The sequence below is a fragment of the Amphiura filiformis genome, chromosome 13 (assembly GCF_039555335.1).
Source record: "Amphiura filiformis chromosome 13, Afil_fr2py, whole genome shotgun sequence".
Lineage (NCBI taxonomy): Eukaryota > Metazoa > Echinodermata > Ophiuroidea > Amphilepidida > Amphiuridae > Amphiura > Amphiura filiformis.
In genome coordinates this window covers 56,034,997-56,059,087 of record NC_092640.1, presented here as the reverse complement: position 1 = coordinate 56,059,087, position 24,091 = coordinate 56,034,997, and the positions used below count along the sequence as shown (strand labels likewise).

General features: G+C 37.2%; 1 protein-coding gene across 2 annotated transcripts in view; it reads right to left on the bottom strand.

Annotated features, from left to right (window-relative positions):
* Positions 1–18,948: 18,948 nt before the first annotated feature.
* LOC140168553 (INO80 complex subunit B-like) overlaps positions 18,949–24,091 on the bottom strand; it is a 33,349-nt gene continuing 28,206 nt past the window's right edge. For both annotated transcript variants that reach the window (XM_072191954.1, XM_072191955.1), the window contains one exon: positions 18,949–21,300. In XM_072191954.1, the coding sequence (XP_072048055.1) occupies positions 21,156–21,300 (145 nt within the window). In that variant the 3' untranslated portion in view covers positions 18,949–21,155. The remainder of the gene's footprint in view (positions 21,301–24,091) is intronic.

Below are 24,091 nucleotides of genomic sequence, written 5' to 3'. Positions count from 1 at the left end.
TTTATTTTTTGACGCGTATTTCGGTCGATTGCCAAAATTGATTGCTCAATGAATCATGAAATGAGAGCAATACTACTTTGATGATACCGATCTCAAGTGGATATCAGCCAATGAAAAAAGTATTCACCGGAAATATATTTGTGGGAGTTGAATTTTGTTGAACTCGACAGATATATATTTGGTGGGTCACCGTGGCGCGTGGATTAATCATATCTTATGATATTTATATATTTAGGTCTGTTCTTTGAATTTTTATACGCTCTCCCTTTTGGGATTGAGCACTTTATTCAAAAGATAGTCTAACTTGAGTAAAATGTTGTTATATATTTATTTATATATTTATTTATTTATTTATTTATTTATTTATTTATTTATTTATTTATTTATTTATTTATTGATTGATTGATTGATTGATTTATTGATTGATTTATTGATTTATTTATTTATTTATATATTTATTTATATATTTATTTATTTATTTATTTATTTATTTATTTATTTATATATTTATTTATTCATTTATTTATTCATTTATTTATTTATATGTTTATTTATTTATTTATTTAATTATTTATGTATATATTGACTTATTTATTGACTTATTTATTTATTTTTTATTTATTTATTTATCTATTGACTCATTCATGTCTTGATTTGCTTTGCAGTTGAAACCTACAAGAAGGTACCGGTTACAGGCAGGTCGTAAATGCCCCGAAAAGCAAATCTTTTTGACTCTCAGGGGCGTAACCAGACCTGACCTTCCGGGGGGCAAGATTGAAAAACTTCCCAATTTCTGATCAAAAGTTTTAGTATTTATGTTCGAGAGAAAGCTCGCTTGCCGCGAAGCGTTAAACGGGTGGAGTCGGTGGGGTCCAGGGGCAAAGCCCAGGCGGGGGTCAAGGGGGCTGAGCGCCATGAAGCTCCTGGTTTTTGGCATATTAGAAAATATCAGTGTTTCAGAGTACAAATTTCAAAATGAAAGTAGTAGGCCTATAGATCTTCTTCTCTCTTTCTTTTCCTTTTCTCTTCTCCCTTGAGTCCCTTCCCCTTTTCTCTTCTCCCTTCCCCCTTTTCTTCCCTCTTTTTTTTTTTCTTCTTTCCCCTTTCTCTTCCCTCTTTCTTTTCCTTTTTTCTCGTCTCCCTTCCCCTTTTTTCTCTTCTTTCCCCTTTCTCTTCCCTCTTTTTCTTCCCCTTTTCCCCTTCCCAAATTTTTACTCTTCTTCCAGGTTTGTTGTGTCCGGGGCAGCTTGCACCCCGGCCCCCACTGGTTACGCCACTGCTCCTATTTAGACCCATTTATACAGACATTAAATCATGACAATAGTTCAATGGAGTTTACCTATTATGATTTTCGTTAAAGAAATTCTCTAAATTTTGCTTACATTGGTCAACGGGCAATACTTGTTAACAGTCGGGCAACGCTGTGAATTGTAGAAATATATCTTTCTCCGGTTCATAGTTTTATATTCGAAGCCGCATATATTTTGACGCCCAAAACGTATTCGAAGCCGAATATTCGCCTTCGAATATTCACTTTGAACCAGCCTTAAGACATGATGAACATAGTCATTGATGCATCAGCTTTAAAATAGACTAGGCGGTTACCATATTTGGCGGTTCTCGGTAGGGCGCGATTACCAGGCTGATGATGACATGCCCATATGACAGTTTTTACTAATTTGACCTCAGATGACCCCTGGCGACCCCAAAATGACCTTCCAAAAATTTGGCTCTAAATGTTGACTGTACCCACCAAGTTTCATGCCCATACGACGTTTTTAGTAATTTGACCTCAGATGACCCCTGGGTGACCTTGGATGACCCCAAAATGACCTAAACTTATAACTCTAAATGTTGACTGTACCCACCAAGTTTCATGCCCATATATGAGTTTTTACTAATTTGACCTCAGATGACCTTGGATGACCCCAAAATGACCTTCAAAAAATATTGCTTTAAATGTTGACTGTACCTACCAAGTTTCATGCCCATATACGACACTTTTTAGTCCCTGATAACACAAAGAGGTTGGCCCGACGTCGGGTATTGGTCGCCATGGACGGTGGCTGAACGTCGGCTCAGATGTCGGCTGCTCATTGGGTATATGTCCTGCCGACGAGGTCGGCCCGACTTCGGTTCGACCACCGGCCGACGTAATGCCGACTGCTTAAAAGCCGGTGCCGACCCTAACCCGATTTCAACAACGTCGGCCCGACCTTGGAACTACGTTGGACCAACCATTATCCAACGTCGATCCAACGATTGGCAAGTTAGCCCAATGAGACGAAAAACCATGAAAAAAAAATCAAAAATATTATTTAGTAGCGTATACTCTGCTTACACCGAGTCTTACACTTACCTACTCTCCATTTTACAACGAACACAAATTTCCTAGCTTAATTTAAGCAAGTCACTTACCTTAAGGGAACTGGAATGAGCGTTTATGGCGTTTCGACAGTATTTTTTATGGGACATGAGAGCACCTCAGACGTATCGAATTGCATTCTGAATACGAAGCATGTCTTTCTGATATCAAATAATTTTCATTTTTGAAAATCACGATATAATACAAATTTTATGACAAATTAAAAATTTGATATTTTTCAAATTTTTGATATATAACAGTCCTCGAAGTAAATTTTGGAAATCTAATGATATATTCTTAAAGTGTATGTAGCTGGGAGGAAAAGCCGACGATCAATTGAAAATTTTGACCTTTCATATTCAAGATATGGATTTTTTTCCCAAAAGACCTAATTTTTTTTGGTGTTTTGGGAAAAAATCCATATCTTCAATACGAAAGGTCAACATTTTCAAATGATCGTCGGCTTTTCATCCCACCTACATACACTTTAAGTATAAATCATCAGATTTATAAAGTTTACTTCGAGTACTGTTAAATATCAAAAATATCAATTTTAAATGAAAAAATGAAAATTATTTGATATCAGAAGGACATTCTTCGTATTCAGAAAGCAATTCGATATGTCCACAATAAATACTGTCCAAACGTTCATACCCCACCCCTTAATGGACCTACCGGGATTCGAACCAGGGACCTTCGGTTTATAAACCTGGCGCTCTACCGACTGAGTTACCGGGGTTTCTATATTTGATGAAGTGTTTTAAGTTAATATGAGCAATATTTTGATGGCTAAACCTGCTAAAGTGTATTATTTAAAGGATATTGATCAAATTTACTGTAAATATTGATAACATTTACTAAATTTGTTGATTTGTTTTCTTTATAAAGTAATATACATGTAAAAATATAAAAAATGGACAATGGATGGATTAATAACATTGGCCCAACATTTGATGAATTTCACCGACCTCAACCCGACGTCGCCCCAAAGTCAGCGGGCCGACATTCACTTCATTACAACAAGTAAATGGACATCCTTCAATGCATGACACATGGTCAATAATACGCCGTATTTTCATGCATAGCTTGGTATGGGCTAAATGCATGTACCCCCATTTTTGAGAATCTCCTGTTCCCAACAGAAACAAATTTTGATAAAGTAACTGTTTCCTATGTAAATTCAATATTTCCTCTAACCATCAATACCAAACATGTATTCTTTTTGAGAAAAAAATATGCATGTACCCATTGCTTCGAAACCTATAACTTTTACAACTCGCCACTCTGTTCCGGTCAAGTTCCATTGAAAACACATGCTCTGAGAACTACACATCGATGCAACAAGACCTGAACGGCCAGAGTCGATTTATGTGTCAATCATGTACTCCATAATCATAGTAACACGCCCAATAGTTCATGTCGACCCTAAAGCACATTCGAGCCAAATATCAAGGCATTCGACATATTTTTACCATAGGTACCTGTCCAATATTCATAGGCATCTTTCGATCTCAAACATTCCATCAAATAACATGCTAATGACCCATCGTGCAGCGCGTGATAGTCTCATTTTATGAATGGCATGACGTCATTATACACACATAGCGGTAATGACGATGTGGGTGCACGCATTTTCAATTGGGGGGTTTATATCGCTTTTCGCAATTTTTAATGGTACTATAATATTCATTGATAGTTAAAAAGCAATTTGTTCCTGGTTTTTATTATCTTTTACCGTGCATCGTGACTTAATAATGAATTATTATCAGTATTCCAAAATTAAGTTTTAGAATTTGGGAAATATTACGTTGAAATAAAATCTGTGAATATAAACTAAATAAAATATTAATTTACTCAATACACGATGCAATGTTCATGGCCGGGCTTGATGGGTAGGCCTAGTTTTTGTATTTTGGAAATTCTGTTTATTGGTTTTCTTTTCCGTAGGCCTTTACAATTTACGAACAGATATTAAAGAAGAAAAATATTCCATTTATTTGCGTTTTTGCAATAAAATGCCTTCGTCCTTGCCTGGACGAGGGCATCACGAATCACGTCACCCCTCCCCGAATAATGATTGCAGTTTCTCCTCGGTCCGTTACTCATTTGTTTGTGTACTCTGATAGATGTGCATGCGCTATGCGATCCTCTCTATCTCATTTACATACGAAATTGATTGCTCTCATGGGGTCACATCAGGTCAATGCGTGATAGCTCGCGACCAACTGTTGTTTATTCATTACTTCTCAAACAGCAGCGCGTTATGATTGGACCCTTTTGGCTGTATGTAAATTAAGCAGGGCCTATGTTGGCTAATTATAGTTTGTCATCATGCCCGTGTTAACTTGTTGTAATGTAGTGACGTAGGGCCGACCTCAACCCGACGTCGCCCCAAAGTCAGCGGGCCGACATTCACTTAGTGACGTAGGGCCGACCTCAACCCGACGTCGCCCCAAATTCAGCAGGCCGACGTCCACTTAGTGACGTAGGGCCGATGTCCCGGCCGATGTCCGCCCGACTACTTCAGCAGGACCCCGACCCCTTGCCGACTTCGCCGACCAGTCGCCTACGTCGGGCCGACGGCATCGTGTTTACAGGAATTGACCTCAGATGACACCTGGGAGGGGGCCCCGGGGACGGATGACTTAACGAACATAAACTTCTTCTTGCCAGGACAGAACTACACCCACCCACCGAGTTTGAGCCTCGCACAGTGTCGACTTCCTACACGATAAATATAAATTTAATACTCCGTTGGTGAGCGACGGGCGACTGGTATTTCACCGAACGCAAGAAAAGGAGTTCTATCTGATTGGCTAGCAATCGATCGCTTAGGTCGCTTAGTAGTCAACTACAAACTCAAAACTGAGCATCGTATTCAATTCGATTGAAATCGATATTCTATTATTGCCGTAGATAAAGAGAGTGATAGTGTGTCAATAATGTACATTGTATTGCAGCTGGATTTTACATGCATTCTTTTATATAAATTTTTTCTCAAAGAGTTGAATATGATCAAAATTTTTACTCAGGATTTCAATTTTTTACCCGCAAATTGCAGTTAAACATATCCACAGCAAAATACCGGTCCTCACTAATTAGTGTATTTAATTTCCAGTTAGTGTATTTAAGGGGGTACTACACCCCTGTGTTAAATTTGTGACTATTTTTGCATTTTTCTCAAAAAATAATAACACACTGGTAACAAAAGTTATGTATATTATTGGGGCAAGGAATCCAGTTACTACACTGAAATGTCAGTGACTCAAGACAAGCGGTTCAGTATATATGATAGGAAATGAGGTACATCCTTGCGGTACCTTATTTCTTATCATAAATAACGAACCGCTTGTCTTGGATCACTGAAATTCCAGTGTAGTAACTGGATTCCTTGCCCTATAATATACATAACTTTTGTTACCACTGTGTTATTAGTTTTGAGAAACATGCAAAAATAGACACAAATTTATCGAGGGTGTAGTACCCCTTAAGATAAAACCTGACAACAAATAAAATTTTCTTGCAATAGAAATATCATATGGGATACTGATATGGTAGGCCGCAACCGCCACAACGTGGAGCTGCTACGCGTAGCTGGATTTTTGCTCCGTGGAGCCAAATTGACCAATCATGATCATGTTAGAGTTTTTCATTACTCGGAGGTAAAACTGACTAATTAAGTACGACTTACTCATTACGTGAAGCGAATTTATTCATTAAGAATTTGCCAGACGAGCGTCACGTAGTTGCAAGATATCCTCGGTCACGAAAGTTATGATTCAAAAAGTAGTTTATGAAAAGTACGAACTGACTTATTATTAAGATGGACATGCACTCATAAGAAACTCATACAGTATTGTACATAACTATATAGCTAGGCAGAGTGGTGGTAAACTATGCACACAGTTCTGCGATCTGCAGTGTATCGCCGGGAGCTAATTTGTATAACTTGCGCGGTGTCCCTGCGGAATTCGACCTTCAGCAAACTGCAAACCAGTTCGGATTTACTTTATATACTAGTAGTAGGCCATACATACTGTAGTTACTGTCCGTTTTCCTATACACAATACTCAGTGCGCTCACCATTGACGCGTGACCTCTACAAATAGTGTATGTTAGAAGTATAGGCCATTGCCTAGTTGACGTCACTGTGTAAAAAATAACCGGCCAATATTTAAAGTATTCTCTGAAATTCTAGAAAATATAGTTTTGTAACATGTCCTAAATTTTAGCTAATTTAGGTGTTTGGAAATATTGGTACTTTAGTGTTTTAGGAAGGATATGTAAACGACAGATAACACCAAAAAATATGAAGAAATTATTTCTAAACCGTGTTAAAGGCCCATATAAAAATAACAGATGTGGAAATAGGAGTATAAACTGACCAGTAGATACCAGTTGTAGTCCAACTAATTCATGGCATATTAGATGGCCTAGGGGAAAGTTGGCCCATATTTGCAAGACTATCCTTGCCTTCAAGGTGAAACAAACCTACTCATGTTACCCTCTGGCCATGGGCTGGCCTGGTGTCAGATCTTACCCAGGGAAAGATGACATTCCAATATTGGCCTTTAAGTCATTAAGCTTCTCATTTTCAAGAACGCTGGTTAACAATAAGCAGACTATTGTCTCATTTCGTAAACAAAAGCCCACAGTATTGTTACCTTGCGTTCGCTTTATAATCGTTCACCCAACTGAAACTATAATACCAGCTCATTGCTCATTGCACAGGTAAAACAGACACAAGTGCAGTGTGTATTTAACCAGAGAAGATCTGATGTAACATAGTTGAGCTGTTTTCATTGAGTGTTATCTTGGTTTAATAGCTTTTAATAGGGTTTAAGTCCTTCAAAGGTCGTGGTGAGTTCTACTGTAGACATGACTGCATCATGATTATTTTAAAGTCAACAACATTCAACAATATGATCACCGTGATAGTATGAGAGTATCAGTACCGTGGGTGTCAGTGATCCTGGCCTGACACAGTAGACAAACAAACAAACAAACAAACAAACACGCCACACACATGACACATGCATGCATGCAAGGTAACATTGACTATACACTAATCAAACAATGGTATTGATCCTGTACAACTGGTCGTGGTTTATTTACAATCGATTCATTTAAAATCCCCATAGTAAACATTAATTTTGGCAAGAGTTTTCTCTCTCTGCATCCACTGGCTCCGCGTAATGAAAAGATCTAACATGACTGGTCAATTTAGCTCCGCGAAGCGAAAAGTAAGCTACGCGTAGCAGCTCCACGTTGTGGCGGTTACGGCCAGCCATATATTGATCATGCGAAAATCGTAAAACATAGAATAGAAACAGTGTGGCCGGCTCTCAAAATCTCAAATTGTATGCTTAGCCTGAGTCGCACGGGCTATCTCGAACAAATTCACCATGCGTAGTTGTTGAAAAACGTGAGGATTCATCGTACTATCACGGCAATTTTAACACGAAGATATAGGGATGATGACGGTGTGCCTCGTACGACCTAGTTTCATGCCCATATGACAGTTTTTAGTCATTTGACCTCAAATGACCACTCGGAGGGGGGCCCGGGGGGCGGATGACTTAACGAACATAAACTTCTTCTTGTCAGGACAGAACTACACCCACCCACCGAGTTTGAGCCCCGTACGACCTACGACGGCCTCACATTAGCAGTCACAGACAAAACCTAAATCTACAGAATATATCCATTACTCGTCGAACCTACTCGAAAGAGCTCAAAATAAATAACTTAGAAAATTTTCTTGATGTCCTTTAACATGTTTCCATAGTTAGCCATGGTTAGCCATGGAGATCTATTCTGTAGAACTGACCGGTGACTAAGTCCGCTTTATTGGGACGTCTATCGACCATCGACGAGTAATGACAGAGGCATTGATGGACGTACGTACTGTTTGAGGATTGACCAGATAAAACCACTTTGATGGACCGGTTGGATAGCTTTGGATATAGGTAGCACACAATCCAGAAACTCCTTTTCCTTTCAGCTTGGAGCATAGTCCTTTGTGGATACCTTGTCAAATGCTCCTTTGATGTCCAGGGCAATTAGATGCACTTCATGACCTCTGTCTAGAGCGTTGGACCATTGCTGAGAGAGGATGGTTAAGATGTCCCGTCAGCTGTGCTGTGATGGGGTCTAAAGCCAAACTGCCTGTCTGAAATGAGATGGTGCTGCAACAGGTACTTCTGAAGCTGCTTCTGTACCACTCCATAACCTTGCTGATGTTGTTAAGGAGAGATATGGGGCGGTACATGGATGGATTGGACTTTGAGTCCCTCTTATGGACCGGGATGACTGCAGCACACTTCCACTGGCGGGGAAACACTCCCTTTGCGAAGCACAGCTCAAATAGGCAGCTGAGAGGTCTTGCTAATTCAGCACTGCACTCTTTCAGGATTCTATTGGGGATCTCATCAGGTCCATTAGCTTTATCAGGTTCTAATTTTCGCAAGAGCCTCCTGATGTCCTTGGCCTTGAAAACTATGTAATCCTTAGAATTTGGTGGTATGCCCTTTACTTTTGGAGCAGGATCTTCTGCATTCTCAAGTTGGCATTTCCTAGCAAAAGTCTGTCCTAGTATTTCAGCCTTCTCCTTTGCCGTGGTGTAGACCTGGTTTTGATCTGTTATTACAGGTATGTCTGCCCTAGCTTTTCTTCCAGACAGAGTGTTAACCGTGTTCCACCACTTTTTTTTGTTTTTTCTTCCATCTGAAAGCTCTTCCCTCAGCTTGTCGTTGTACTTCCTTCTGGCTTGTTTCTCAACCTGATTGTATTCCCTTCTGGCTTCTGTAAACTTATTCTTGTTTTCTTTAACTTCTTGAACAGGCAACGCTTCCTATTTGCAGCTCTCTTGCAGCTGTCATCAAACCAAACTTTGTCGCCAGTTTATTTGGCGACAAACTTACTCGGAATGTATATATCCCTCCTCCTCCTGTTGTATTGGGTCTATCCCTTCTTGAACAGGCAACGCTTCCTATTTGCAGCTCTCTTGCAGCTGTCATCAAACCAAACTTTGTCGCCAGTTTATTTGGGGACAAACTTACTCGGAATGTATATATCCCTCCTCCTCCTGTTGTATTGGGTCTATCCCTGCTGCAGCATATTGTTATAGCCAGGGATAGTAATGCAGTCAGCTCCATCCTTTACTGAGGAGTCCAAGAATGTTTCCACAACAACGACAATAGCAGGCTTAAGCTCATTGCACACATTGGAAAGCTCTCTTAAGTTTGATCTGAAGCATCTGATGTTCACCTCCAGTATACTCATATCGGTTCTTTTGACTTAAAAGTCGAATAAATATAAATTGTTATCAGATTTTTCGAATTGGGGTTCAATCTAGAATATCAATCCAAACTGTACATCCTGTACAGTGATTTTATATAGTCGATAATATATTATCGAGTAGAGCTCATGGAGGCAGCCATTAGCAGACCGCCCATGGTCAGATGGCTGGATGATTTTCAGCTGCACACACAAATGAATAGGAGAATTTTGAAAATGGATCATGACTTTTTGATAAACCGCTTACAGCAAAAATTCTGAGCATTGGGCGATTCTAAATTTCATGTACAATGTACAAAACAATATTTGTAAAATCTTTGTCGAGAGATTTAAAAAGTTATCGAGAGAATTTTCTGTAATATTGTTTTAAATTAGCACAAAATACAATTAAATGGCCACAGTTTCTATCTTGCCATTGAAAACTGCAGGAAGACCACCCACAGAGCTTCAAGCCACATGCTAGACATCCTGGCGCCAATGGCAAATGGCTGCGCCCATGTGATGTAAGTCGATATATTATCGACTTTATAATATTGTACAGGACTGCCAAATGAGGACATCCGATTAATATAGGTGACCCTAAAAATGTAATCATGTTTTGTCAAATGAGGACATCCGATAAGCATAGGTCCCCCGTAAAAATGTTATCCTGTTTTGCCGAATGAGGGCATCCGATAAACATAGGTCCCCCCTAAAAATGTTATCCTGTTTTGCCGAATGAGGACATCCGATAAACATAGGTCCCCCCTAAAAATGTTATCCTGTTTTGCCTAATGAGGACATCCGATAAACATAGGTCCCCCCTAAAAATGTTATCCTGTTTTGCCGAATGAGGACATCCGATAAACATAGGTCCCCCCTAAAAATGTTATCCTGTTTTTCCGAATGAGGACATCCGATAAACATAGGTCCCCCCTAAAAATGTTATCCTGTTTTGCCGAATGAGGACATCCGATAAACATAGGTCCCCCCTAAAAATGTTATCCTGTTTTGCCTAATGAGGACATCCGATAAACATATAAAAATGTTATCCTGTTTTGCCGAATGAGGACATCCGATAAACATAGGTCCCCCCTAAAAATGTTATCCTGTTTTCCCAAATGAAACCGTTTAATCCTAATCCTTTAGTTAGTTCTGTTATATGTTCCAACTCCAGTGACACCTCATGCATATTTTCTTGGGTAGGATTAGGCCTATGTTCACTGGTGGGGCACTACAGCCCTGTTTGATTTTTCAAAGTAAAATGCTAATCTATACCAATGCATCCAAAGGTCCAGTGAAATTAATGAAGTGTCACTGGAGCTGGAATAGGTAATAACTGGCAATGAAATTCAAATACTAATATTTGGTCAATTTTGGGAAATAATGGCCCAAAACATGCGTCTGTGATAATCAAGCCCACAGACATGCACACAAAGACTATCAATTAAGTTATGCATTCTACTAAACACATTTTTTGATCTTTTTCATACCCAATTACCAAAAATAACATAAAATATTAAAGTTATGGACTAACTTTTTGAAGATTTTGAATGCTTAGACATGCATGTGCCAAGTCCTAGAATTTTGTGACAATTGTCAGAACACATGCAAAATTACATGTTTTTGTCCCATTTTCCCTCAAATTGCACAGCTATTAAAATTTGACTTGGTTAGAACTAACTAAAGGATTAGGATTTAGCTACAATTCATTTGGTAAAACAGGATAATATTTTTCTAATTTTAATTCCAACAAGAGCACCAACGGTGCTGTAGCTCATTTGTTATGGGTTATGGTCAGGAATTGAAATTCATTGTGTTGGTGGTTGTGTGCAGGTTTTATTTGTTATAAGTGCAGTTGTTAATTTTTATTAGTTTGTTGACAGGACTGTGATGAAGAGTGTAGTTAAGTTTAGTTTATTACTTTCATTGCACATAAAAATATCAAAAGGGCAACCCCGGACAGGCACGCAAGCCCACTTGATGGGGTCCGTTATACACACACCAAATAAAAGAACTAAAATTACACAGTACATAATTATAGACACATTTACAAAACACTATAAACTACATTAGAAATACAATATTATACTAAAATTGAGTAGCCAAATTACTTCAGAATTCAAATAAGCACTAGTGAAATTGCACAAAGTAGGTATACTGACAAGTTAATTTGAGATGTAGTAGTTAGTGGTGTACCTGTCTTATTGATTGTAGATATTTGTTAGTGTACTTAAGTTGGTGCTGTTGACAGGTTACATTGGGCAGGCTATGTAGATTTGGTATAATAGAATTGTTTCATGTTTGCTGGTTTGTAGTTTATAGTTGAAGCTTTTTGGCTGGTTGCATTGGGCAGGCTATGTAGATTTGGTATAATAGATTTGTTTCATGTGATGTAAGTCGATATATTATCGACTTTATAATATCATTGTACAGGACTGCCAAATGAGGACATCCGATTAATATAGGTGACCCTAAAAATGTAATCATGTTTTGTCAAATGAGGACATCCGATAAGCATAGGTCCCCCGTAAAAATGTTATCCTGTTTTGCCGAATGAGGGCATCCGATAAACATAGGTCCCCCCTAAAAATGTTATCCTGTTCTAAACATTTGAAAAACATTGTAAGATTCATTTAAGGTCATTAAGGGGTCATAAAGGGGTCAAAGGTCAAGTTTTCCAAAATGCTCCGATTGAGCTGAAATTTAAATGCAACTATCCTTATGACATTCTATACATGTTGAAAATATTTTAAAATTCATTCAAGGTCATTAAGGGGCAATAAAGGGGTCAAAGGTCAAGTTTTCAAAATGCTTCAATTGAGCTGAAATTTAAATGCAATGATCCTTATGACATTCTTAACATGTTTTAAATATTTTAAAATTCATTTAACGTCATTAAGGGGGTCATACAGAGGTCAAAGGTCAAGTTTTCAAAATGCCAGCTTTCCACGATCAAGGTAGGCCCCTATATTAAAACGGCAATTAATGAAACAGTCTTATTAAAATTAATACTATCCAGCACAGTAAGTAATTGCTGCTTGATCAGATCGTCACAGTCATCCGCCTAACTTACCTCGTGCCCTTGCAAAGGGCACAGTTGCTCTAGTTAATGCTATTTTCATTTACAGCCTATTATAGATCTGTAGTTACAGTCCTTTAAACATGAGTTTACTTTTTTTAAATCAGATTGTATGATCATCTACTGTTTGGAATTCAGGCCAAAAAAAATAATTGTTTGTTTGCTTTGAAAGAGGACGTGCGTGCGGGCGGATTTTTTTTCTTCGGATTTTGTGTATACCTGGACCTTACTAGAGCTAAATGCTACAATCATTCATGGTGACTTATAAAAAACCCAACATTTTGTTTCTTATAATATAATAATAATATTTATTTCAATTGCCATAAATTATAAACATGAAAAAACATTAAAAGCAATTTAAATGACAATCCAGGAAAAGAAGAAATAGACTAAACAGTCCAAGCACAATGTGTTCTTCTTTCATGATTATATTAAAGTACATATAATAATAATAATATAGATACAAGATACGCATAAATTAAAACAAAAACATTTGTATGAAAAAATGAGTGAAACACTCTATGACATAACTTAACAGTAAACAAGCATATGAAAAACATAATTACATAATAAAATGCTCTTTACACATGGCCTTAAACAAGGTAAGGGAGGGCGCAGAGCGTACAACAGTGGGAAGTTCATTCCACAAACGTGGAAAGGAAACAAAAACAGAGTTGAAAAAGGCATTGGTATGAGAACTACAGTGGAGATACCTAAACTCCTTAACCTTAGAAGGCTTGAAAAATTGGCAAAAAGAAGAAGGACCAATTCCATTAATCAATTTCAAGCAGAAGATCAACCTCAACAAATCAAATAAGTTGCATGTTTTAAGTATAAATCCAAATTCATCTAATCTAGACTCATATGAAAGATCAGAAGGACACCTCTTCCTATACACCAAAACTTTAGAAATCTTTCTCTGACTCTTATCTAACCTATCAAGCAGGCCAGTCTGACAAGGATTCCAAATAACAGCACAGTAAGTAAGATGAGGGAGTATCAATGCCTTAAATAGGTGTAGAAGAGCACCTAAGTGCATATGGCGAGAAGTTCTGATGACAAAACCAGTTAGGCGAGAAACCTTTTTACAGATTTTATCAACATGTGAAGAGAACGATAGGGAAGAATTGAAAACAACACCAAGCAGTTAATATGCAGTTAAAGTTATAATTTGTGTTCATGTCATAGTCTTTTAATGATTTCAAATAGACTATGACATGAAGTTATAACTTTGCATATTGAAGACACAAAATGTTTTTGGAGGGGCTTCTTTTTTTTTAATTTGCAACCATGAAAGATCTTAGCATTTAGCTCTAGCTAGGTCCAGAGATACTCCAAATCGAAAAAAAATTGAATTTTACTTATTGGTCAGGCCTTAATCAGAAGAGCGGGCGGTGGAGGACAAACAAACAACTTTTTTTTGGCCTAAAGGTATTTGCTCCACACATAATTCCATTATCTGTGTTTGCTCAGTCATTTTATTGATACTGATACAACAACTTGACCTTAGAACAAGTAGGTGTTAATATGTTAAAAAGACACAGAGTCTGGGCATTAATTTCTTTCATGCTAATAGTCAATTGATTTTCCTTGCATTTATGGGTTTATATTTACAGTGTACATAATCTGTGCAAGACCAATAAACCATCAAATGTTGTAGCATTAAATGTGTTAATTGAAAAACAAGAAATGTCTTTAATAAAAATTCCTTTAAAAGGAATAGGGCGGGCAAATAAAAATTTGTCAAGAGAAATGAAAGACTATGATGAGTAAGTCTTCACAATTAAAAACAGGAAAATGTGACACAACATCGATTTCCAATGGGGGAATAACACAAAACGTATAAACAAAGTTAAAGAGTTTTTAACTTTATACGCTTATACGCTTATACGCTTGTTATTCCCCATTGGAGGTTGTGTCATATTTTCCTGATTTTAATCTTATCTATTGCTTATCTCTGCTGGTCAGTTGGAACAGATTTTCCCTGTTTTTATATTAGCCCTTCACATCATAACAGAAGACGTTTTATGTTAACATTTTATATAAAACATTGTTATAAAACTGTTGTAGATAAGGGAGCGATCGTTATTTATGGCAGGGGGGAATGGGTAAATTTAGGGGGAACACGAAATTTTTTGTGGTCTTGAGGGGGGAACCTGAAATTTTAGTTGAACCAGGAGGGGGATTGTTAAATTTTAAATGGAGAAAATTGGGAAAAATAAGGGGAACGCGAAAATTTTGAGCGGACGCGAGGGGGAACGCGAAATTTTTTGTCGATATTTTTGCCAGAACACCCATTCCCCCCCCTGCCGTAAATAACGATCGGTCCCTAATAGTTATTTAAAACATTTTCGTAATCATACCTAGAGGTTTTTTTTATCATCAGATAGAAATACTTCTGCTCATCTTCTCTGGTGAGACAACAGGGTTATCTTTCCATATCAAAGTTTCAAAATCTGTCATATTAATTTCCTCAATATGTTGTTTTGATACAACTTACGAGGGGAAAACTTTGATTTTACAATATTTCGATATTATTTTTTAACTTTGTAACTTTATTATGATTAACATAACTGTATTTCAAAGCGTCAAACTATATATATCATTATTTTGTCCCAACAAAAATAATCCAGGGAATAAAATATTCATTCATATGTTTATTTATTTTATTCAACCTGGGCCATTTCTACTGGTGCACATGCATTCTAATAATTTGTCTATAATACCTTATATACAAGCATTATCAAGCACAATTTGTCACAAGATTTGAAAAGTAAATAGCCTATGTACACACTGAACACAATGTACATACAAGCTGTATTTAAGTCCATACAGAAGCTGTCAAAATGATATATATGACCTTCACGATGCTGTTAATTTAGCCCAAAGATTAGGAAAACTAGCAAAACTGGTGAACTGGTACTGTTCAAATAAAAACATCTGCAAATCTTGCTGCAATTTCCAAATAGTATTTCTATTACTTAAATAATTATTTTTGTTATTTCTTTTAATACAAACACATTACTGCCTATGACGACTTTATCGTATTACTTACATTATCAAAAGCAAGTAATAATTACAAAACTTGCCGTAAACTATCACCTCTGTGGGTGTTTGGGATATAACCGCACGAATATTTTCTCAACACTGCGGCATGTGAAAAAGTAGGTCAATAGTCAGAGAATACAGGGCGGGTGCGGCACGCCGCACCCGCCCAAAAAGACAACGCCATGGATGCAGATCATGTTTCATAATTTTACATTGCAAGTACTTTGAATGCTAGTAAATTATAATGTTTGGTACAACTATAAACCGGTGCGTAAATATTGGCATTTATTGGTAAATACCACCAATGACATACTAGGAAATACTCAAAATTTTCATGCTGAAAGTGAAAGTTGAATTGAAAATGTGTGCTAAATAGGTCTACATATTTTAATTCATACCTGAACAAATGGCTTAATTGAAATCACATCCTCTGAGTTTTACAACAATACAGTCTATATTCAGACAACCTTTAAGAATGTTTGCTGCTTAATAAGGGATTTCATATCAACCAAGTTTCATGACAATCCAACTATCTATTATCAGTAACTTTAACCTTGATATGACCTTGATGGTTTCCACAATCTGACAATCTATACTCAATTCACCTTGGATGACCTTGACCTGACATTCAACATTTTCCGCTTACTAACTCATCATGTCCATAACCCCCATAACAATCTGTCCTTTTACCCGGGGGCACTCAACTTTGGAAGTGACGGTATGTGCCTGTCAATAGGCCCCCTCTTTTGAAGTCGACTATACCCGATGACCCCCTTTTTTTTAAAGTCATACCCAATACCCCCCCTTTTTTTAGTTGCGGCTACCCAATGACCCCCCTTTTTTGGTTGGCTACCCAATGACCCTTTTTTTTCTAGAAGAGCATCAACAAAATGCAACAAACAAATGCCGAAACTTTCAAATTTTGCTCCATTTTTTCAAAATTATGCCGAAACTTTCAAAATTTTGCTCCATTTTTTCAAAATTTTGTACCCGATGACCCTTTTTTTGAAATCTTATACTCAATGACCCCCTTTTTTCAAAATATTATACCCAATGACCCCTTTTTATTTTGTTTGTACCCCTTTTTAAAATAATGCTTTGTTACCGATAGGCCCTACTTCGCGACACCGGTAGGCACATACCCATCAGTTCTAAAGTTGAGTGCCCCCCCCCCCCCGGGCCTTTTACCTTTTCTGTGTTTTACCATTTACCAATATTTAGTAAATTACAGTTAAAATCCATTAAAAGCATGGTATTTTATTTAAGATATATTTATGCACAATATATAGTTTACTGGTAGTTACAATCTACCCCAATTACTGGTATTTACCTCCCCCTGACGACTAGTGTCACTCCCAACATCAATTATTGATGGTAGTAGTAGCACCTGCACTGTTTATACCCAGCTTGTTTCCTTGTTTGGTCAGATCAGGGAATGGTCACTCAGATTAATGCTCATTATTATTGTTTCATTGGTCACACTTGTTGCAGCTTATCAGTAGCCTGGGTCAGCAGAAGTGCAATTGTATCCTTTTTCATAGAGCAATGATTGTTCAAAATGTTTAATGTCAAATGGTTCCTAACAGCTAAAAACCTTATTTGTGAGCGGATTTCCACCGTTGAAAAAACAAAATGTATGTTTAATATATTAATTATTTCATTAATAGCAATTAAAGTTTCCATCCATAAATAACCACAGAGCATTATCTGTTTACAAAATAAGTGTTTATTTCAGATTTCCAATTATAGCCATGTTATCAGTATATTGATAAAAGGCCAATCCAGACCTTCTGGTCATATTATGCTATCCAGATCTTGCATTTGTTTGCATGAAAAATGAAAAAAAATGAAACCTGTACAAAGTAAGCCAAAAAAAATATTGTTGTGTTAAAATTGTCGTGTTGCCCTCAACCGCCCTACCCTAAATCCTGAAAAATCAGGGTCGGCATTTTTTTTTTTTGAATGATGATTTTTACAGATTTGTTCAAAAAATCAATTGAAATTAATATTTTATTGAAAGACTAGTCTTTAATTGATGTCTAACAGGTATCCAGAAGTCAAAATTGACAAATGTCCCCTAATTGAAGAAGCATCTATATAATATTTGAGGGGATTTTGAAAAAAATGAAGGTTTGGAAAAAAAGAAAGAAGAAAAAAAGAAATCCTACCGTCCGCCCCAACTTTCCCATTTTCCCACTTGAGGGCAACACAACAATATTTTTTTTGGCCTAATGGAAGCATTTGTTGGAATGAGGGGATGTATTATGTTGCAAAGGATTCTGGGAAGGGTAAGATATTTTCTCTGCATGCTTGCTATCCCTATGGGTTTTCTTGCCCTAAACCTCTAATGTGTACTTTATCTCTTATACCCAAAATTGTAAAAACACATATCTAGGGTTTATGCAATAGCTGCCTGGTGCTTTATTTTAAGATTATGTACAATATAAAATCCAGAAATTGTCAATTGTCTATAGGGTAGCTATTGCAGATAATGGCCTTCTCGATATTGTTACAACTTTTGTAACATGTTTGCCTGGCCTAATTAGTGTATTAGCTCTCATTTTATTTACTCAGTAGTTCTGAATATGCCTAAATTGGGAGAATTTTAGACACTAATTGCTCATGGCTCGCGCACAGAAGTAGGGGCCTATAGACAGCACAAGCCCAATTGGTGCCTTATCTATTGACTTGCCAAATGTAACGCAAAGCAACACTGAAAAGCAAACATTGTAGCCGCACTGAAGCAGTAAAGTTCAATATCTCTTTTACAAAATCGCCAGATCAAGGAGTTTGTACAGTGTTTGTAATATGAAAGCACCAGAAACAGTCTGCATAGGAGACTATTCCATGAAATTTGGTAAAAATTTTAAGTAACAAAATGCTCCAAAATGACACTTTCCGTCCGAATTTTCCTAGCTAAATAAGTAACATTTATGAACAATCATGCAAAGATCGCGCCTCAAATTACCAGATCCATTGCTCAAACGATGTAGCAAGAGAAAGAAAAAAACATACAGAAATCTGGACGATGCCTAGAGTTCATTGCGTTACGCAATGAGCTAAAAATTGAGTGCTGTATTTTTCTGGAATAAGGAGTAGTTTCGAAGACAAATAAAATAGGACTATCTGATGTAGAAACTATGATATTATTGCACCGACTTTTATGTTCGTACTACTTTATTGTTGGCAGTGACCCATCACTACTCACAGCCTTGAGATGCTGTCATTATCAGTTACAAATCACTAAATATGTAAAATAACAATACAAAAGCTTTATACAAATTATTGTTTGTTCTTTTTACATACCCACAACAATGAGGTATGTTATGACAAAAAAAGTACTAGGAGATTATTCAAAGCCTTAACTCTCATTGAGTAACACAGCACATTACAACTCGGCCTATCATTCAAACATATTTTTTCTCCAAAATATGTGACGTATCATGTCAAAAGGAGACACTTTTGGGCAGGATCGTAAATGGAGAAATAGCCAAAAATCTGCCCTGGGGTGATTTTTTTTACAATTTAGGTTTGTTACAAATTTGAGATGTTATTAATGTTAAAAATATCGTCTGATAGTTTCAGACCGGAATATAACTGGCATCTTGTATTTTTTGAGACATTTTTCAAGGTAAATCCTACTCTAAACATTATCAATAATATTTTTAAAGGCCGATATCTCAATTTCCAATTTTATAATACCATAACTTACGAATTCAATATATTCGCTTAGGAATGTCCGATTTCATTGGGGAAAACGGCTTTGTGGAGCAAATATCTATATATTTATGATATGTAAAAACCTCAAAATTGATAACCTGCCCAAAAGTGTCTCCTTTTGACATGACACGTCACATATATTTTCTAGTTACTCATGATAAAATAGTGAATATTCTGTCATCCTATCATTAAAATCACAGTTTTGAATTAAATCTGTACTCATGATACCTCTACAGGTCACAGCCTGATGCAGACGAGATATCTGGCACTTAATCCCACAATGCATTTCTTCTATTTCAGTTTTCTGTACTGCTTTGCTGTCTAGTGCAAAAAATGGGTCTTTAGTGATGAAATGTACCTAAAAATATGACAAAAATATGTTTATTTCTTGACTATTGACTGAAGTTAAGCCAGTCTATTCTCTACATGAAAACAAACAGAAGCTGTACAAAGTAATAGGAGAGTCATTTGCTGTAATGAGGTGATGCATCATGTTGCAAAGAATTCTAGGGAGGGTTAGATATCTTCTCTGAGGTCATACCCCTGATGATACATAGAAGAGTGGAGTTCTGATGACTGATTGATTTACAATCAGATAAAAATCCCTTTAAACAGGAATGTGCGGGGACAGGTTGAATAAACAGTGTGCGAGTTGACCTTTTTATGGAAGTAGCAATCTGCATTGGATACCCTTGTAGAGATGGCATACACTGTACTTGCATTGGAGAAGTTTTACTTATAACATGCTAAGATGCATAATGCTAGCCCAGTCTTGGAACAGGAAACATATTCAAGGTCCTGTATGCATCCTACTTGCTTTGTCATGTCATACACTGTACAGCATTAGATAGTATACAAATACACTGTACAGCATTAGATAGTATACAAATACAACATGTTTTGAGGGGAAGTAGTCAAAACTACTGGTCCCGAGGTGTTGGATGATTTGACTACTTCCGGCGACGCCAGCGGAGGGAAGTAGTCAAATCATCCAACACCGAGGGACCAGTAGTTTTGACTACTTTCCCGAAATAAAACATGTTGTATTTGTTTTACTATACCTCATAAATATGTTCAATATCACGGTAAAATCGTAAACAAAAGTCAAAACACACACCAGTCAACATGCCGGCCGGCATGGTAAATAAGCTTAATATTTTGCTTATCTGATTTTGTGCAGGATTTCTGTTCAATCAATATTTACATTTTGACCTATATTATTCAAAATTTCTTTTTAACTTTCCATAAATAACATTTTGTTTCATAAAACATCAAATTCGCGTGATATTATCCATCGGTAATCTCGGCAAAATAACTGCAGCATACACCATTTTCACGATAAACGCATCTGCAGAAACGCCGTTGTGTAGCATAATGCTACGCCTGAAGGAACGGTGACGCGCGGGGTCGAGACACCGTGTGGTAGTAGGGGTGCGGAAGTTTTTACTACTTCCCCGCGTGAGCGTAATTGCACAGGCGCGGGAAGTAGTCAAAATACCGTACTCGGACGCTGGTGTTATTAACCAATAAGATGTCTGGATTACCTAATAAATATTTATGAGGTATAGTAATTTTCATTATAACATGCCAAGCTGCATAATGTGAGTCCTGTCTTGGAACAGGAAATATATTCAAGGTCCCATATGACCGCTACTACCTTTGTCATGTCATACACTGTACAGTTGCATTGGATAGGTTTTTCTTATAACATGCCAAGCTGCATAATGCTAGCCCTGTCTTGGAACATGAATACCGTTTGGTATTCCTACAGCCTGTTACTCCACATGTTGGTCTTGGCTTAGGTGGCCTGCAAAAAAACACAGAAACAAATATATGATCAAATCGTCGGCTCTATTCCATAGTGGCGTACAGTCATTTTTGGTCATTTTTTTGATAATTGGCACATATGTTTTTAATGATGTTCTTTTTCATTTTTCTAAGTTTCATCAGTCAAAACTAGCTAATTAATAAGTAATTAATTAATTAAATGTGTCGTATAGCTACAAAGTGAAATTTTTTGTTTTCCATAGTGGCGTATCGACCATACGCCACATTTTATACACATTTTATAATTATGAAATATCGACAAAAATGAAAAACATTGTATGTCATGTGGCGTACACGTATCGGACCTATACGCCACTATAGAATACAAACGACGAAAAGGGATTACACGGCGACTGAGGTGGCGTAAGGTTAACGTTAGGTTAGGGTATTGCGTTTTGTTTGTTTTCCATAGTGACGTATAGTTTTGTGCTTTTTATTTTCAGTTTGCCAGCAATAGTATGTATTTATTTCTTTTGAAAATATATAACACTACAATCTATTTAGTTTACTACAGAAATTTCACATCATTTACAAAATATAATGAATGTCTGATTTACACAACTCGATTTTAAATTGGCATTTCTTCAAACCCGATTTTCTCGAAAAGTTGTTTATTGGCGGCGCCCCACTATACGCCACTATGGAATACAGACGACGAAATAAGCAACTATTACTGTGGTTCTCGAACTGTGGGTCACAACACTTTTGGAGGTCACAGGCTCACAGCCATTTGAAAAAGGGCCACAAGCAAAACCTTTACGAAAGAAAATCATAACAATAGCATTATAAATGTAAACATAAACGAAAATTTAACAACCCCGACTATAGATCTTGTTTTAAATTACATGTACGTGGTATACCTGATATTTCAGGTCAAGCTGTATCTAATTTTGACATCGCAAATTATGTGCGATTTGTTTGGCCTTAAAGTTTGTCCTAGAAAGGTTACTAATTATTTTGATCTCTTCTATCGACCATCGATGCTTGGTTGATCCTTTTTATTTTTGAAATCAATTAAACAACTATTAATTGTGATAACATATGAATCTTTGTGTGTATTGACATTGACCAATATAAATTTAGCATTAATTCTTATTAATAAGAAATCGTACTGATTGACTGATACGTTATTGAATGAAATTTAGTGCAATTTGAAGTTGTAAACTATTTGTCAAAACAGAGGTGTGGGTGGTCTCTAATCCAGCAAACTCAAAACATTCACGAAAGGTTAGAAACGGTTGCAAGAGTTCATTTGAAATGTCAAGAAGAGGCACATACATAGCGCCAACATTGAGGCCAAAGGCACTTGGAATATAGCCTGTTTGGTTGCTCTCAAGCAATAGGTGTTAATAGTCACACCACGCTACACCACTGTAGACTGCCATGTAGTACTTACTGTGCTACAGCCTTGGTCATTGGGAATGGTCTCCCAGCTGGATATGATAGTGACATGCCATAGATACTGTTGATGTAGGGTTAGAGTTACTATGATATGGACATAAGACTGCCATGTAGTACTTACTGTGCTACAGCCTTGGTCATTGGGAATGGTCTCCCAGCTGGATATGATAGTGACATGCCATAGATACTGTTGATGTAGGGTTAGATTTACTATGATATGGACATAAGACTGCCATGTAGTACTTACTGTGCTACAGCCTTGGTCATTGGGAATGGTCTCCCAGCTGGATATGATAATGATATGCCATAGATACTGTTGATGTAGGGTTAGCATTACTATGATATGGACATAAGACTGCCATGTAGTACTTACTGTGCTACAGCCTTGGTCATTGGGAATGGTCTCCCAGCTGGATATGATAATGATATGCCATAGATACTGTTGATGTAGGGTTAGAGTTAGTATGATATGAACATAAGACTGCCATGTAGTACTTACTGTGTTCCAACCTTGGTCATTGGGAATGGTCTCCCAGCTGGATATGATAATGATATGCCATAGATACTGTTGATGTAGGGTTAGAGTTACTATGATATGGACATAAGACTGCCATGTAGTACTTACTGTGCTACAACCTTGGTCATTGGGAATGGTCTCCCAGCTGGATATGATAATGATATGCCATAGATACTGTTGATGTAGGGTTAGCGTTACTATGATATGAACATAAGACTGCCATGTAGTACTTACTGTGTTCCAACCTTGGTCATTGGGAATGGTCTCCCAGCTGGATATGATAATGATATGCCATAGATACTGTTGATGTAGGGTTAGAGTTACTATGATATGGACATAAGACTGCCATGTAGTACTTACTGTGCTACAACCTTGGTCATTGGGAATGGTCTCCCAGCTGGATATGATAGTGACATGCCATAGATACTGTTGATGTAGGGTTAGCGTTACTATGATATGGACATAAGACTGCCATGTAGTACTTACTGTGCTACAACCTTGGTCATTGGGAATGGTCTCCCAGCTGGATATGATAGTGACATGCCATAGATACTGTTGATGTAGGGTTAGAGTTAGTATGATATGGACATAAGACTGCCATGTAGTACTTACTGTGCTACAACCTTGGTCATTGGGAATGGTCTCCCAGCTGGATATGATAGTGACATGCCATAGATACTGTTGATGTAGGGTTAGCGTTACTATGATATGGACATAAGACTGCCATGTAGTACTTACTGTGCTACAACCTTGGTCATTGGGAATGGTCTCCCAGCTGGATATGATAATGATATGCCATAGATACTGTTGATGTAGGGTTAGCATTACTATGATATGGACATAAGACTGCCAT